This window comes from Scomber japonicus, chromosome 11, assembly GCF_027409825.1.
Source record: "Scomber japonicus isolate fScoJap1 chromosome 11, fScoJap1.pri, whole genome shotgun sequence".
Classification (NCBI taxonomy): Eukaryota; Metazoa; Chordata; class Actinopteri; order Scombriformes; family Scombridae; genus Scomber; species Scomber japonicus.
The window spans coordinates 17,938,710-17,956,954 of NC_070588.1; the positions used below are offsets into that span (position 1 = coordinate 17,938,710).

An 18,245-nucleotide genomic window follows, 5' to 3' on the forward strand; every position below is an offset into this window, starting at 1 on the left:
GACCCCCTGCTCTGCACAGCTCCAATAATCCATGTTTCTGAGTGGCTCATAAATGAATGAAAGGCAAACTGTGCGGATCAGTGACACTGTTTGAATCGACAAGCACAGCGACAAACGACTCGATTTTCCACACAGTAGCCCTTTTTCACCCCCCCCACCCCCCCCGTATATCCAGCCTGGAGGGACCCAAAGGCACGGCCCTTATTATGATTTGATGAAATAAACCCCTCTGCCTTCTTTAGCCCATCCCTTTGCTGAATGTGATCATCATGCCACTTTCATACCCTAATGCACTTTCCACGCTGGGGGAAACCAGGAAGGCTCCCACATGCACCTCCAAACATTTTTGGTTTTAGGGGAGATTTTATTTAGAGGCGGCGCTTGTTGGCTCCAGAGTAGTGTCGTAACGACACTTTTTTTCCCTCCCAGAGTCCCTGTTAAAAGAGTTTGACCAGGACCAGAGTTGGTGCTGGGGGGTTGCCTATAGCTTAGTATTTCATAGGGGGGTAATTGCTACGTTTTTTCCCCATCAGCTTTTCCTTTTTTATTTTTTTATTATTATTTTTATTTTTTTTCTACTTATCTGAATATCGCCACTCTCTCTCTTTCTCTCTCTCTCTGTCTCTCTCTCTCTCTCACTCACTCTCACACACACACACATACACACACACACTTTAGGACCTGATACCCCTTCGAGATTTTTTTTTCCTCATTCAGATCATGAACAAACTATATGTTGGGAATTTAAGTCCTTCGGTCACTGTCGAGGACTTGCAGCAGCTCTTTGGGGAGAGGAAGCTGCCAGTGGCCGAGCAGGTCCTGCTGAAATCCGGCTATGCTTTTGTGGACTTCCCCGACCAGAACTCGGCCATAAAGGCTATAGAGACTCTTTCTGGTAAGTGTGGATTTGATAAGTAACACGGGTGATGCTGCGGTGACAGGGGGAGAAAAATTCACAGCGACTCAAACTGCAAGATTTGGGGCTTTTTTTCCATTTAAATAAAAGCACAATAGATCAGGAGAGTCCGAAATGTGAAATATTAATCATTGCTTGTATTGTCTTTCTTTTTTGTTTGCTCGGGACAGTGATTGCGATCACATCCGTGTGCCATCAGAGTTTTTTAGATGAACGCTCAGTCATGCACGCTCCAACACAAAAAAATGGATAAATGATCGATCACAGGACACTCGGGGCTTTATGGTACCCGTTTAAGAAAACACGAGCCGTCGTAACGCATTTACGCACAATAACCTATATTTTTGGGAGATTCCGATACTGTGGGGCGCTACTTTGTAATCACCCGCTGGAATGTATGGGATGGTCTGATGGTTCGGGTAGGCATAATTATTTTTCACTTATTTTTTATCTTGATTTTATTGAAGAGAGCAGAGCGAAGCGACCGCGGAAAACTTGTCAGATCCATGTTCCTCTGGTGTCTGGGTATGTTTTTACGAGGTGTCTTGGAGGTGGGTCATGGGGGTCCGGAGGAAAGAGCTAATAAACAGGTAGCTGAGGGGGGACGAGGTGAGACGCTAATTCCGTGCTGCGCCAGGCAGGCCACTCGTAATAGTAACGAAAAGCCCCGTGTTCAAGCTTCGCCGAGGAGCGCTTCAAATTCAACCACCCGGCTGGCTCAACACGTAGAATTAAGAAACACCTACCTACAATAGAAAGAGTCATTCTTCTTTCAAACCCTTCTTTGATGTTGCATTCTTTACTGAGAGCAGGAAAAAAAAAATACCCCTCATTGCACTGTGAGGGTTGTGGGAGTGGAAAGCATGGCTGCCCATTTCCCCCACACACTATATAAGCTTATCATGCTTCATTTTGGCGCCGACTCTGTCTATTGTGACCCACAAAATGTCACATTTGTGGACGTTTTTAATCCAAACATGCCCTGTTTATTCACCGCCGTGCGCACAAACGCGCCCGCGTAGGCTACTTTTTCATGGGTTGGCTTGTTTGAATGGAGACGCACCTACTTGGTGAAGTGATTCAAAGTGTTGCTGTGGCCCTACCAGTCTGCAATGTTACTTTCATGACACAGCTAATGTTACACTATCAATTTTCGTCCCTACAGGTAAAGTTGAATTACACGGAAAGGTGATAGAGGTAGACTACTCTGTTCCCAAAAAACTAAGGTAGGCCTACAATCTGGCACACACACACACACACACATACATACACACACACACACACACACACACTCTCTCTCTCTCTCTCTCTCTCTCTCTCTCTCTCTCTCTCTCTCTCTCTCTCCCTCTCTCTCTCTCTCTCACGCACACATACACATTGTGTCATACGCCTATACTGTGCCCCATGGCAGACCTGTAGGCTTCCGCTGTGAAATATAGCAAGCACATTCCCCCTCTTTTCTCGACTTGTCTGTGTGATTTGAATGTATGTGTTGGCGGTGTGTTGTTGTCTGGCGCTGGAAATGTAATTTCATGGTGATTTGACAAAAGGGAGAAAAGCGACAAAGAAAACAGTTTAGTGCTCAACATCCGCAGAAAACACGGTGGCTGCTGCGATATCGCGTGATCTGCAGCGAGGCCTTTTCCTACAGTAAATCATGAACGCATACAGTGCACACATGCAACCATTGCATCTGAATTTGATCCCACATGTGAGCTTTGATCAAACTTGCTGCACATATATTCCATTCCTGCCCCCTCAAAGACAATATGTGGCCTTAAAAGTAGGTTTTGTTACTGACTGTAACACCGCAATGCGCGATGAGTTGCATACCAATCAGCTGAGCCTCTTCCACATGCATGTGTGTGTATGTATGTGACAAACAGGTTTTAGTGTGTTGTGCGAGGAAAGCGAGAGTTTGAAGGTTTTTGTGTGAGCTAATCTATAGATAAACCCTGAACTCCACCACCACGACAACACTGCCATGTTTTGTGCTTTTGTATCAACTCGTCCACGCAGTTTACAAACAACAGACAACCATGAGATTTTAATTGCTATTGGATAATAGGGTTAATTAAAAAAAAACAACAACAGCATTTCCATGTGCGTAATGCGCAATTAAACTGCTTCGTTTGTGGCATATGACGGAGCATACACTCTCCCTGCACATATAGATTCACCTTTTTTCAATATATTGCCCTCAGCTGTAAGGAAAGACTACATTGCGTGACAAAAAGGTAAATATTCAAGCCCCGTGTGAAGGAACACGTGACCCATACTTTATGCGCTTCCAGCATAGTCCTCCCCCTCTGCAGGCTACACTTTCCTGCACCACAGCTCTCGCTTTTTGTGACACACCGTAGAGAAAAATATGTAAGTTTAAAATATCGTGTGATCGAGCTGCTGTGTTATGCACTCGCTTTAAAGCTCGATTTGAGTGTGTTTCTCAAACTGCAGGGAGCAACATGGTTGTAACAGCCTGCGCCACTCCCCACAGTTAATGTGCACGTAGGCCATGGCAATGTTGGAGAGCCTTATAATGGCTGCCATGATGGCCCGGCATACTGCACGGCTATAGGCGGAATCAGATGGAGCAAATGTCCATACATGTGCCTGCATGCGTCCAATCGGCTGTGTGTGGAGCTGCTGGAGCTGCTGGAGCTGCTGAATGAGCTGAACAGGCCTTTGTAGCGTAATGTTCGCCATATCCGTGAGGTCGACGTGGGTGCAGCGTATGATACGTACAGGTGTTCATTATGAAACACACAGGCAGTGAAAAACTGGGAGATATCACATGTTGGGGTGTAACCTCCTGTTATTTGTTCAAATCGTTTCAAAGCGAGGATGCTTTTACACTTTTCAGAATTTATTGTAAAAATCTTGTAGAAGTGTTATTAGTCATTGTTCAGCCTGCGCTCGTCATCTACAGCAAAAATATCCACATTGTTTTAAAAGTGACTGTTTGAATTACGCATTTTTATCCTATATTCAAGGATGTTGTAATTTATATCGTCGTCATTTGAGATTTAGGATTAGTTGCGATATTTAGATTGATCTTTTTATGATACAATTTAATTCATTCACGTGAAATTTATATTTTAGTAATACAGATATGGAATTATAAAATTATATAATTCATTGCTTTATGTTATTTGTTTTCAATCTTGCATTTAAATAATAGTATAAATAATTCTAGGTGTTTTTATGGATTCTGTTTTAAATATACATAGTTTCTGCAGTGAAGTCACATTTAAACAGTGAGCCAATCATACGTTTTTGTTTGTCCTTCAAGAAGCTGTGTGTGAGTCTCATCTTCAGGCCTACTGGTATTTCTTGGTTTTGTGAGGCTGCTGCTTTGCTGTGTGTTTGTTTTTTAAGTGGTGTGTATTGTTGTGTTATGTCTTCAGTGTGCTAACAGGCGTACTGGGATTAATAATTAAATTATCTCTATTTTTAGGGGCAGAAAATAATGATTGATGATTCTGTCTTTGTAATAACATTTAGTTTGTCAATGAGATTATTCTGTAAAGGCCTTTTTAAAAATGCAATTTTGTATAACCTAGAAAAGGCAAAAGGTATGAATTGTTGTGATTCCGAATTTCTGTTTATCAATTAAATGTTGTGTCAGTTAAATTCATTTTATATGTTGAAATTACAAATTAGTTCAGAAGCGCCAGTTTGTGCCTGATTTTGATATAAGTAATTTTAGCAAAGTAAACTACCATTTAGATTTTATTTTTTAAAAAAAGCTTTAAAACTTTTTGTCTCTGTAAATGTAGAATAATTAGTTTGACATTATCATTCATATTTCAAATAGACTTTTATTTAATTATTAGGATTATAACACTTAACCAGTGTTATAATCATGAAAGGGACTTCATATTGATTTGTTCTGGATTACATTTCTGAGACAGCTGCTATTTCAAATGAATTGAATATTTTTTTATTTTAATGAGTAAAACTTAAAATCATATTTTTGACAGAGGTAATATGATTGTTATAAACATCTAAGCTTGTTATATAATTATAGATCTTAAATATAAACAGTTTAACCATACCACAGAAGTCATAAAACACTGTAGAAAATAATTAGATTCAAGTAGCATGATTATTATTAATTTATTTAATTATATGGTCTAAATTTGATTGGAAGAACACAATTTAGTTTGATCAGAAAATGAAGTTGGTTTGCTCAGTCAAATATCTTGAATGCATTTTTGCGTATTTTCTTCATGGTGGATTATTGCTGAAATGTCCTCCCTGTTAAGTGTCTTTATTAAGCAAAGCACGCGGTAAAGTCTTTGGTGGTGAAACACACGAGGAAACAGTGTGTGACTTGGTGTTAATTGATATCGGTGCTACATGAATGATATGCAGTGTTGCTTGACTGTGGAATAGGTGTGGAAGGTGTGGACAAAGAGCTTGAGCATGAGCTGTGATCAGTGAGTAATATTAAACATGTGGAGGCACCAGTGTTGTTGTGGGTTAAACACATTTAAAGCTGTCTTCTTGACTTGTATACATGTTTGTTTACTGGTTTGTGTTGTTGTTAGAACCAGACATTTCTCCTCTTACCTATCTCTCTATACCCTTGAGTTCACATGGAGTAAAAATGTGCTAAAATAAACAAGCGATAAACTTGTGATTGTAGACTTTGCTTGGTTGCATCACAATAAAAACAGGTTGAATTGTCTTAACAGTATAGGTTAATGTTGTTTGATGAAGCTAAATTGATTAGAAGAGCAATTTCTCACAAAATAATACAAACCAAGACATGGGTGTAAACATCTGCATTGCACCACAGTGCACATGCAGATGTGTGTTGGGTTGTCAGTGTGCGCTGAGTCAAAACAGTGAAATACGATAGCCATCAGTTGATCCACTCTGAATCCATTAATACTCCCCAGTTGATCCTGGGTGCAGGGGAAGCTCTCCAATTCAGGCTCCGGTGATAGCAGGAGGTGCTGCACTATTCCCCTCTGCAGCCTCATCTGCTGCACCTTCCCCTTGACTCCTAATGTCTCCCCTCACCTGTGTGTGAGGAGGGGTTAACTCAAAGTGATCTGCTCTGTGGAACGAAAGGAGCAGATACCAAAGGTGTCTTTTTAACTCACTGCTGGTTTGTTGCGGGGTTTTAAGAAGATAGTATTTATATTTGAGTCTCTGTTGTATAAAATAATGCTTGTGTGAAGAATAATCATCAACACCCACAGAAATAAGGACTCACTCCTCTTCATGTATTAGATAAAGGCTATGTGTTTTGAGTGTGTTGCAGCCGTTGCATTTAAATTCCAGCTCTGCTAAATTTGTTTATCAATTATTAACTTTTTTTTCACGAAAGCAAGAGTGGTGTATTTTTCTCCTGAAGTGATAACAGACCATCTACTGAAACAGAGTACATAGCTTAGGGGAACAGTGAGATTAGATGTGAGAGAATTGTAAATTCATTGTAAATCTATCAGACCCCTGAGATTACTGTTTAAGCTCCCTGAGAGTTTGAATCTCCCTTTTTAACAGTAACTTGAATGTACATCACAGCAATGACCACTCAGATTCATTTCTCAGCAAGCTGTCATTCACATTCCTCTCCAACCTGTTGCATGACTAATATGTTACAACAGCATTGCACTCATTACAACCACGAGTTAAATAATCAGTGAGATGACTCTCCAGCTAGGAGCAGCAGTGAGGAGGTGTGGAAGGTGTGGCCGGGATGAGGAGGATTGTTCTGACTGGACATCCCAAGCCTTGCATTTTTCTGCTATTAGTACGTCACCCAAACATACTGTAGATGAGAGAAGTAAAATGAGACTTCACTACTCGTCTATGGCTGGTTGGAGATGGTTTCACGTGAAGGGAAGTGACAGAATTGGAGCAGCAGTTGCTGATGTGCTTGGTCAGTGACAGATAGCAGTTTTGGCTGTGAGACACCATTCATCCAACGGGGTGCTAAGATAAAGGGCGTGCTTCTTCTGCCGATGTTTCTATTTGTGACCTCAGTGTTATACATAAGCACTCACTAGTTCTTAGTATTGAATGATGGGAGTAACGCAGTGGTAGAAGGAAAATAAACCTTCATTGATTAGAGGTGAGAGGCATAAAACCCTCTTGAAGGCAGCTTCTGTTACTAAATTTTATTTTTTTTAAAACATTTTGGACCTTCAGTGCTGATGGAGCGCATAAATTCAACTTTTGTTTGATTTCATTTTCTTACAGACCTGTTTACCAGGTGTGCTTTAGATAGCACTTGTTGTTTCTATAAAATCCTAATCCTCTACAGGATGTTGTTTTGAGCAGATGTTTGAAGACGGTGATTTGAGTTCAATGAATTGCTGGAATCCTGCAATTGAATATTTAATGAATTATAAATTGTAATTATTGGAAGCGCAGTTTGTACACTAAGTTTTTTTTTTCGGGAAGTAATTTGAAGATGTAGCAGCTGCTCTGTCTGTTGCTCAGTCTGTTTGGCTCTCGTGTGTGTGTGTGTGTGTGTGCAGCATGTATATGAGGGTGGGTGTTCATGCACATATATGTTCACACGCAGCTTGAGGAAGACACCGGAGAGACAGAGAGGCTCTGGTGAATCCCAGCTGAACAGGATGTAAAGTTTAGTGTTTCTCACTCTTGAGTGTGCCAGTGCTCTCAGTGGACACCCAAGGGTGTGGTCTCCATGGACGGGTGGGCAGCTGAGGCGCACAGCAGGTGGCAATTCTCACACAGGCAGGCAGACCCTGTCCTTGTTCCATATCAACACCATATAACCCCACCACCCCTGTGGAACTTGGGTGCTCTGACGGGTCTTGAACAGGTGAAATGAATATGGCGAAAACTCCCAACGAGCCAATCAGAGGTTGACACAGAGTGGGCCAGGAGCCGTAATGCTCGCACGCAGCCAATCAAGTGGGTTGGGTGGTAGGGATCGAGACACTGGCTTAGAGCGTCAAGCTGGGAATGCTGTTGGCCCAAAGTTTCACCCAGGTCAAATGGCCTTCTTAATCTCTTCTGCCGGACCTTTACCCCCCGCTCCCCGGATATCTGTCAGCCACCTTGCTAGGCCACAGCAACATTTGTTGCTCTCAAGAAGCAACACACATAGATTGTTTTTACACACCATTTCTCCCATTTGGGTGTTTTTTGAGTTTTCTTTGAAGCAGCAAATGCAGCAAAACAAAACTGAGCAGAACTGCTGCCATTGTGCTCGTGCAAATGTGTGTTTGTGTGTCCATGTGTGTTTACAGGTCGCGCTGCATTCAGTCCCAACTGTTCCAGGTTAGGTTCTCCATGTTGCCATGGGAACCAGTTTTGAGTGTTTTGCTTAGTAATAGGAGGAGAGCTCGATTGATGAAGGCTTTCAGAGTATGAACCTGAAGTCCTCCCGTGTACAGGACAACACAAAAAAAAAGTTTGACCATATGAGATTCACCCGACAAGTAATGATTATGTAGATTTTGATATCACTATCAGTCCTTTGCTGTCAGTGTAGGGTCCTGTATTTTCTTCTTGTTCCCAGGAGAGTGGAGGCTGCTTACTGGTTATAGCTGCAAGACTCAGACTGCAGTCCAGCTGTGTGTTGGTGGCTCCCGCTATGGGCGGTGCAGTGGTCAGAGTGCTGATTTTATTTGACAGTGAATACATATCCCAGCAAGGTGCCTCAGTAAAAATGCCAGTGTAAAGCTATCTCTTTACTGAAACGTTCAAGTGCCCATTTACTTTCCACAAGTGCAGCATGGAAAAGTGCTGAGTGGGCTGCCCATCTATGTCACAGCCTCAGCCCTTCTGTGACCTTTCTTATTCATAAACCCACTCGGAGCCATCATTTCCATCCTTTTCCATATGTATGCAACGGAAGCTGGGACCCCCCACCCCCCCAACCCAACCCCATCCGCCCACCCCCCCCTGTCAGAACAAGTCATCTACAGTTAGGTCTGCACACAGCTGAGCCTTTCGAACACAACCTGGAGCACAGTCTGACCATTGTGTTTCCTTCTGTTTCATACTGTCTCTGATGGTAGAAGAAGACACGGAGAGGACTTCCGCGTCAAAGATGTGTGTATCTGACACGCGTACTTATCCCTTTTTCCCCTCAGTGTGTTAGTCTGCTCCTGCGTGGGGAGAAATAAGCACTGCTGATAGAGGGCAGCATTTCCTCCCCCTGTTAGTGAGGCTCCCTGGCAGGCTGTGTGAGGCTGTCGGTGGCTTGAAGTGGGTTAACCCTTCTTTAAGCAGGCTGTGACCAGTCTGCACACAAAGAGGAGGAATTCTGGCTGCTGGCTTCAGACCTACCATAAATTTAAAAAAAAGTCTCACATCAACTATATATCCTACCTTTTTGCCCTTCTGCCTTATTACCTGATTTCTGTCCCCTTAATGAGTTGGTACCCTCTATGAGTGCAAGAGAGTCACGCTGACTTGTTGTATATGTGTACTCCTGCTCCTGACTCGTGGTTTGATGTTAAAACAAACTTTTTAAAGAAATATATCAGCCCACTATTAGCAGGAAGAATTTCTAGAGTTGCAGATAATTTGATAGACAGTTTAAATAATCTAAAGCAGGGATCTCAAACTCAAATCACCTGGGTTGTACTGGACAGGTTGTAGATTATATTTCTAGAGAACAGAGCTGTGTCGTTGCAGATGAGACAGAAAACAGCACATGCTCAAGGTTTAGAAGATGACATATTTGTGTGTTTGCAGTAAATCTGTATAATTAAGTATGTGTGCTGACAAGTTTAGATGTTGCTTGCTAAAGGTTAAATGTGTAAAAAAAAAAAAAAAAGGTGCTTTATTTTTGCAGCATTGCTTGAAAATTAGATCATAATATCAAAACAAAAGACTGTGAGAAAATAACATGAAGAATTAATTTGTGGGCTGGATGTAACAAGTTTTAAACCTTTTGGGAATCTTATGAAATCGTCTTGGGGTCTTGATCTGGCACCTGAACCTGTAGTTTGGGAATCCCAATTCTAGACTTAATTAGATGAGGAAATTGATACCACTCTCCAGATCTGTGAGTGGTACTGTATCAGTGTTCTGTGAGGAAAGTGAATTTACCAAACTATCACTATATTAAACAAATCAAACTATTCCTGTAATGTTCATTCTTCTTGATTTCCTATTAAATATCACGGTTTTCCCATTAAAAAGACAATCTTGGATTAAATGTCCACAGTCTTTGTATTAGTGTTTTACGGGACTGAGCTGTGGCTGCGCTTTCAACAGGCTTTATTTGGCAGTTGTGATATGCATAAGCCTGTTGTTTTAAGCAGCTGTACGTGATCCTGTCTATGATTTGCTGAGCACAGAGATGAGTCGGTTAATGTGGGCCAGGCAGGTGCTAGAGAGTAGGACGGCTCCATCTGCCTCTCTGCCAGATGACCCAGCACATGCCAGTACGCAGCCAGTCATAGTGTGAGAGACGGACAGAGCATGTATGTGAAAGAGAGCGATAGTGAGAAAGGAGAGGAATTGGAGTTTCCATATCTCAGCGCTCAGAAAGAAGAAACCTGATGGTTGTCCTTTTGATGAGCTGCACACCCAGGGCCACGAGCAGAATGTAAAATAGTTTGTAAATAGTTGTTTTCTTGCTGACCCTTTGCTAATATTTCCCCGGAGGAAAAGAATGTTTTATCCTGAAGTTTTTAATCTGTGTGTGTCTTGCTAAACAGTGTGTGCTCAAGGGTTCCCATGGGTGCAGTAGCTGCTGCAGCAGCACTGTTCTACTGTACACAAGGAGCACTATCTCAGCCCTGAGGTTTTCAAGCTATTATGTTCCCATTTTTAAATGCTGTCTTTTTATGAGTGTTTCAAAATGTGTTGTTAAGTTGCTAGGTTACCAGTGTGTATTTGATTTACTGGTGTGTGTTTGGCATGGAGTTCTCAATACTTCAGTATCAGTTTAGTGATTGCCAACACGCAGGTTTCTAAGTCAGCAATGCAGCAGGTTACGCATGCAAACAACATTATGACAACGATTGATGAATTGCTTGTCCCCTATCAGATGAAGTGAAGCGCATACTGACACAAATCTAATTAAAATTGAAAAGAGCACAATCTTGGGAAACCTAAAGGCCAAAACACAGGCATATTCAGCTCACAACGTTAGTAAATATTTGATGCGGAAGCAGTCATGCATTTGTCTTGTAGGAGGGTTGTGGTCTGTTGGCCTTTTTAGAATAGTGAAACCAAAACTGCAGATTTTTTTTTTCAACATTTACTGAACAACAATTCACTCATTCTGCGCTCATTCAGGTGACTTTCATTTTCATTTATGGTGAATTCCACAAGATGCAGCTGCGGTTCATCTCCTCACGCAAGGCAACGTCACACTCTCTCTCCACTGCAGCATTTGGTTTCTGTCTACCCTCCATCACCCTCCTCCTCCTCCTCCATCCCCTCCTCATCCTCCACATTCTGCTTCTCCCTCTCCTCTTCCCATGTGCATATTTTGTGTCAACATACAATGTCATGTGTACACTCAAAAAAGTGAACAAGACAGATTGTTTGCTTTATATTAATTTCTTATTTTCAGTTTACTTAAAATAAATGTTAAAGGGGACCTATTATGCTCATCTACAGCTCTATATTTTTTTTATTTTGGGACTCCACTAAAGTAGCTTTGCAATAACAGGAGACTTTTATTATAAAGAAGTTACAGGAAATGAAACATGTCCCTCACCAAATTAGCATAGCTTCATTAGTGGTGTTAAAAACCAGTCCACACAACATGATGAGATATTGACCAGCACACCTCCAACAGATAATCTACTTATTTTACTTTGCTGAGCGTGCAGCTTGACTTGAGCCATTGCCCAGTGTGACTGCCCCCAAAACAATAGAACAATGTCATAATGTTTGCAGATAGGAGCAGAGAAGAGATGAGAAGTCTGTCATAAACTGATGTCAGCTTGGGCTGAAACTAGAAAAAAATGTCGGAAAACGAACATTCAGAGCAGTCTGAAGTTGGTGCTTTTTGCTCACAGGGATTACTTTAGTCCGACGCTTTGATGTCCACATTTAATATGAAAATCCAACATGTAACATTATATGACTGAAAATTTGGAAAAGCATAATATGTCCCTTTTTAAGTCAAAATATGTGTTTTAATGAAGTCCATGTAATTGTGTCTCTTTAGTTGTGCAACATGTTAATGTGTTGTTAAATCACAAACAATTGAAGAAGAAGATCGAGATGCTTCGGACTGCACATGTGCAAAGCCACGCGTTAATTTTTGGCGGATACGTTCTGTTGGTCTTCATTTTCCAAGTTGAAAGAGGTAGGAGGACATTTATTGTCATCTATACATATTTTTTAATAGTAATTTCATACTGAGCATGTTTGTATTTTGTGTTTGTGATATAAGATGTTCTGTATTTTTAGTGTGCCTGTGTAGTTTTAGAGAGCAGGTGGGTTTTGGACATATTAGCTAGCTATGTTAGCCACATGATGCAGGTATGTATGCTTTTATTCCACTGAGCCACGCCAGCCTCTGCATGATCATACGTGTTGTGCTCTTGTATTTATGAACTTGAGTGAACCGCTACTAGCCCAAACTTGTGTACGCTATATGCTAACATAAATGGAAAAAGAGCGGTATGGCACAGAAAAGACATGGGTTATATGTAAATTGAATGCTACAAATTAAGACATTTAGTTTGCCTGTTTTTCCCTTTTTTGAATTGGGCAATTGAAGTGACCACAACAAATAAAGTCTACAGATGTTTATCCCATTGCTGATTTCCTTTGTAGTGAATTTATGATGTGTATTTATGAGATATACAATCTTGTGAGAGCACCTCTATTTTGGTCTCTTAGGACTGAGGGGAAGTTACAGTGATAACTAAACTTAGAAAGACCTTATGAGGTGAAACAATAGTGTTGTATGTTTTAGTAGGTACCAATAATATGATGTATGATTATATTTTCAGGTGGAACCATGGTGAATTTGTGAGGATTACTACTGCTCCTCTTGTGTCAAAGTTTCTTGCACAACGTGACCGACACTCTGCTCAGCATATCAAAGAGTTCAAGAAGAAAGGATGATCTGCAGAGAGGAAAATCAGCATCACTCACTGGTCCCAGTCTCACAGGTATGTGTTATGTAACATTATGTGATCATAAGTAGATGTTGATTAGTCTGTTCTGACTAGTAAACAATCAGAAACACATCTATGAATGTGGCCTAATGAGTATAAAATTATCATCTGATTTGTTGCTCACAAAGCCTGAACAGCAACGCCAGTGACTATTTTGAACAAACTGCTATTTTTTAAATTACAGTCACCTGACACTTTAAACACAGGTCGGGGACTGTAGCTATGTTGGGGGATCAGATGTAAAGATATTCAGAATGAGTAACAGAAAGTTTGCTTCAATGTACAGCATGACAATATTTCCCTGATCCACACTAAGACTTAAGGCCTCTGTTTTCAGGTTTATGCATTTATGAAAAGTTCAGTGTTTGCTTTTCAAAGAGAGATTAAAACAAGGAAGGACGATGCTTTAATGGCTCTTCCCTGATTAATGTAAGATAAGATAAGTTATTCCTTTATTAGTCCCACAATGGGGAAATGTGTGTGTGTGTGGACATCTATAAAATGATGCTACCTTTGTTTGACATGGTAACCATTAATGTGATGATTAGTTGGTCGCTGTGTACATGTCTATCTCTATTTACATTTCCCCTGTGTATAGAAATATGAAGTGTAGTTTGTGTGCCGTGTCTATACGTTTGTGCAGTCTTAAAGTGTTTATTTATTGTTTTTTTCTCTCTTTACAGTGAAACTGTTGAAAAGGACGGAGTGCATCCTCCAGGCACTTTGGATCTATCTGAATGAAAACCTGAGCATCATCTTCAAAGAATAACTGTTGGTCATTTTAATATTTTATTTTACACCTGTGTTAAACCAATTCTTGTAACTTTGTTATAATTTGCATGGAATCAGTTTGTGTAAACTCTTTTGGAAATCTAATTCACTCGATGAGCACTTCATTAGGAACACCTGTGCAATCTAATTCAATCCAATACAACTGCTCTGTCGTAAAATTTACATATACAAAGCTTACACAATTTCAATTTTTGTGGACATTGTCAGAAAGATGATAACTCTGCTTTATGCATATTACTGAAGTTGTAGTGGGTGATGGTGATGTAATGGAGTGCACTATATTGAAAAGTGTTCCAAATGTTAGGGTGATTATGCCATTAACTGAAATGAAAATGCTGCACAATTTTAATGTTTTCAACATGTTAAATCATGGCTAAAAGAGAAACATTTTGCTCACACCTAATACACTTCTATAAATAGATACACCTGTTTTTTTATGCATTTGTGTACATTAATAAATAATAAATATAAATTATATATCTAAAGTTTGATAGACTCCCTCAGCACTACTTCATCTTCTTTTTGAACACATAACACTGTTTGAAGAATCATGCTATTTTCACATTGAATCATTATGGGAAACCTCAAATATAAAAAATACTCAATCTGTTTGTGATATTTATTGTTTGGTTTTGTCCTTTTTTTTCTCCGATACTACAGCTCTTCACACAGTTTTGAGGCAAGGATTGCCACCATTCCTCCAATGTTGGAATAGTGAGGGTGCTGAAGGTTTGCATGACCTGGAAGCAATGCCTCTGCATGTGCACTCCTAATGGGTACAATTAAGACTGCATATTAAGTAATATGCACTGAACCTTAGTTATCCTCAGGAACTGTACATCTTCTTTGAAGTGCTTCAGAAGCTCTTCCTTCAGCTGGATGCTTTCAGGCTCAAAAAAGGTACAAACATGTATGAATGAGCCAATGGATACTGATTGTTCTGTTGAATTGGCAAACATATATTTTGGGCCAAATAAAAAATTGTGTTTGAAAATAGCAGAACAAGGAAAAAAGTATACTTCAAAAACATAACCAATGATTTGGTAAACTTATGTAAAACTACCACTGTAAGTGAAAAGTGGTAGTCTAGTGGTACTACTAAGTGACTAATGAAAGGATGTTGAATTGAGAGACAGTGCTGCACCCAAATTGTTGATGACTGAATGGATATTTTGTGGACTTCTTTACACCAAGCTGCACCAAAAACTCTAACAGAATGCTGCCATGGGAGTTGACATGTTTATTAAAATGTTTATATGGAAGTTGACAGTGACAAGTGTGTTGTCAGATGGTTAGACCACTATGCTGTTATAAAAAAAATGAAAACTGTAAGTGTGTTGTACTGTTTGACCATAATATTGTCAAATAAAGAGAGATTTTGTTGGATTTTTATGCTTCATTAAGGCAGTTTTCAAGTATTAGTATTGGACCATTCAGCACTGCAATGATTGCAACTGAATGTTTGCTTTATTATGTGTAGTGCTGCAACTACTGATTAATATCAATCAATCTGTCGGTTACTTTTTAATAATTAATTGATTTAATTGTTTGGACTTTTGGAAATGTGATTGACATTTGTGACTATTTTCTGTCATTTTATACTCTAGGTGCAGTGTCTTATATTGCCCTGACCAACAATTCACAACGTAGACATATTCAGTTTACGGTCATAGAGGAAACCAGAAAATATTCACATTTAAGAAACTGAAACTGGAAGCATTTTTTTCTTTTAAAATGACTCAAAACGATTGATTAATCAAAATAGTTTGCCATACATTTTCTGTCAATTTAGTAATTGATTAATTTACTATTAGTCGCAGCGCTAATTATATGCTTTACTCATATGGTGCCAAAAAGAGTTAATGTATTGTTTTTTGGGGGTCAAGTGTCAGCAATATGTAAACTGCATCCATTTTATGAATAAAGTAAATAACAAAAACATGTTGTGTGTACCAAATTCATTTGTATGGATCATGTTGACAAACTAGAATTATGTCAAACTAATTAGTAAAAATTAAATTGGATGAAAGCCTGATGTTTTAATTAAATATATGTATTTATTTATTAACCTTTATTTTACCTCGCAAGGCCATTGAGGAGGCATCATCATTTACAATGGTGTCTAACATAACAAAACAAACAATATGAAGTACAAGAAAACAAAAGAAAGAAATAAAAGAAAATATTAGGTAAAATAAAACAGTGAATTTTACTTCTACAAATGAGATACATGTTAAAGGCCTGTAAATATATTCTTTAAGTCAATATAGGACATATCTGTATTGACTGTGGATGTAGCTGTTGTAACCAAGTAAATTCCTGTATTGGATCAATAAAGCATCTATATATAACTTAACTGACTTCATTTGTGTAAGCTTAAATATCTCTTAGTCATCAGAAGTTATTTAATCTTCACAATCAGTATGTTACTCTAATACAAGTTCATTTTTGCTTTTAATTAACCTAATCCTATTTTAAGGAACCTGTTGACGAATGAATTTCATTAAAGTCAATGTTTCACTTTTTTTTGAGTGTACTACTTAGATTGCCTGCATTGTCTCTCGCTCCCTCCACAGTGTCACTGCTCCCTGGCACAGCGTGGCAGTGCAGGATGAAGCCGGCAGTGTGTTGAGCGTGAGCGGGTGTGACTAGCGTACAACTGTATGTTATGTACTGTAAGCTGAATGTGAGCCATCCTATCAGATAGTGTAACGGAGACAGGCAGTTTATTCTTAGTAGACTTGTGGTTACTGCTATTGGAATTCTTTGACAACAGTAGATGTCTGTGTGTGTGTGTCTGTGTGTATGTGTGTATGTTGCTGCCATTCCCCAAGCGGGAGGCAGCAGTTCATTGCAGAGATGGTTCTGTTTAAAGTGATGTGAGGAGTGACTCCAAGCAGCATGGTTTCCGGTCGTTTGACGTTGCGGGAGAATAAATTACAGAGATATAGAATGACGAGCTTCAAAGGCGAGTTTGTTGTCAGAGAGAGACGATGGTGTAGATGTGGAGCTGCTGTATAGATGATACATCAAATATGCTGCACTTGAAGAAAAAGGCTAATGTAACAGGACTGGTGTTTGGTCTTCCTCATGTTGAGTGTAATTGTTGCTCACTGTGACGGATGCAAGACCACGCTCTGCACAACTCAGGCGCTCTCGGAGTATTTAGAGTATTGCTGCTTTTTCTTCCCCCCTCATACACAGCACATTATCAAAGCTGGTATATCCCTGCTCTCTCAACACATGATTCACAAGCCAGGTCCACACACACACACATACACAGATGGGCTCTGATTTGATCAAACGTCCTTGTAAATAACAGAAATGCCACCAGACACAACACAGCTCTGATTTGCCCTTCTTGACACAGGCCATGTTTTGTAGGCTCTTAGTGTCTCTGTAAAACACAATCCACCAGTGCACAGTAGAAGTTAACCTTATCAACGATGCTGTCCAAATTTGACAAATGATCCTATTACACACACACACTCACACACACAGACACACAAACACACACAAACACACACACACACACACACACACACAGACACACACGATCGCAGGTTTTCAAGACAGTTGTTGTGGTTTTCTCTAAGAATGAGCGGCCAGGATTTCAGGTCAGCCCTCGCTCCTAATCGCCCTTCAACATAGACAGGGTATTTGTTAAAGAGGGGAACCAGCCTCATATGTTTTCTGCCAGGAATGATGAAAGCAGCCGGCCTGTAAATGCTTGCAGATTTGTTTTGGTGTTTCTGTGCGGAGGAGAGTCGTAAGCCTGAGCAGGGCTGGAAATAGTTGTTAAATTAGTGGACTGCACCCTTGAATATCCTGTCTGAAAAATCAGAGACCTTCTCTCATTGTTATTAATGTTTTGATACCGAAGCTCAGGTGTTTCTGCGTCTTTTCTCAAGGAAAACATTTACATTGAAAGAAGTTTTTTTTTTTTTTTTAACTGCTGTTTGTCCTTCAGCAGTTTTTTTTATTTTTTTTTTATAAAAACATATATTTGGGTAAAGTTTTCTTTGAAGATGTTGGTGATGATAGGTATTTCAGATTTCAACTCTGATGTGTTATTTTTAGCTATTTTGTCTGCTGTTGCTCTCACACACTGTAGCATTTTGCCAGTGAATCAAACCAGGAGGACAAACAATAAACAAACATAAACCGTTACGGAGGCTGCAGCTTTTGCGAGTTGAAGAATGGCTGCGACTTGGCAGAGAGTTCAGCACTACTGAGTGTCTTGTAGTCACATATATAAGAGACACCAACAACAAAACTCTCCCTCAGGCTTTTCCACAATCACCAATAATTCTCTCTCGCCTTCTCTGTCTCACTTTAAATGCTGCCCACACAACAGCCATTCCCACCAGCTCTCCTCCTCTGTGGAGCTCAGGCTCCTCACTTGAGATATTGATGTCAACTCAGGGTATTTACTCAAGTATTTA

At 39.9% G+C, this 18,245-nt stretch overlaps 1 protein-coding gene across 1 annotated transcript in view; it reads left to right on the forward strand.

Annotated features, from left to right (window-relative positions):
* The first annotated feature begins 464 nt into the window (after positions 1-464).
* igf2bp2a (insulin-like growth factor 2 mRNA binding protein 2a) overlaps positions 465-18,245 on the forward strand; it is a 54,291-nt gene continuing 36,510 nt past the window's right edge. Inside the window, exons 1-2 of the mRNA XM_053328753.1 lie at positions 465-895; positions 2,082-2,142. Of these exons, the coding sequence (XP_053184728.1) occupies positions 721-895; positions 2,082-2,142 (236 nt within the window). The 5' untranslated portion in view covers positions 465-720. The remainder of the gene's footprint in view (positions 896-2,081; positions 2,143-18,245) is intronic.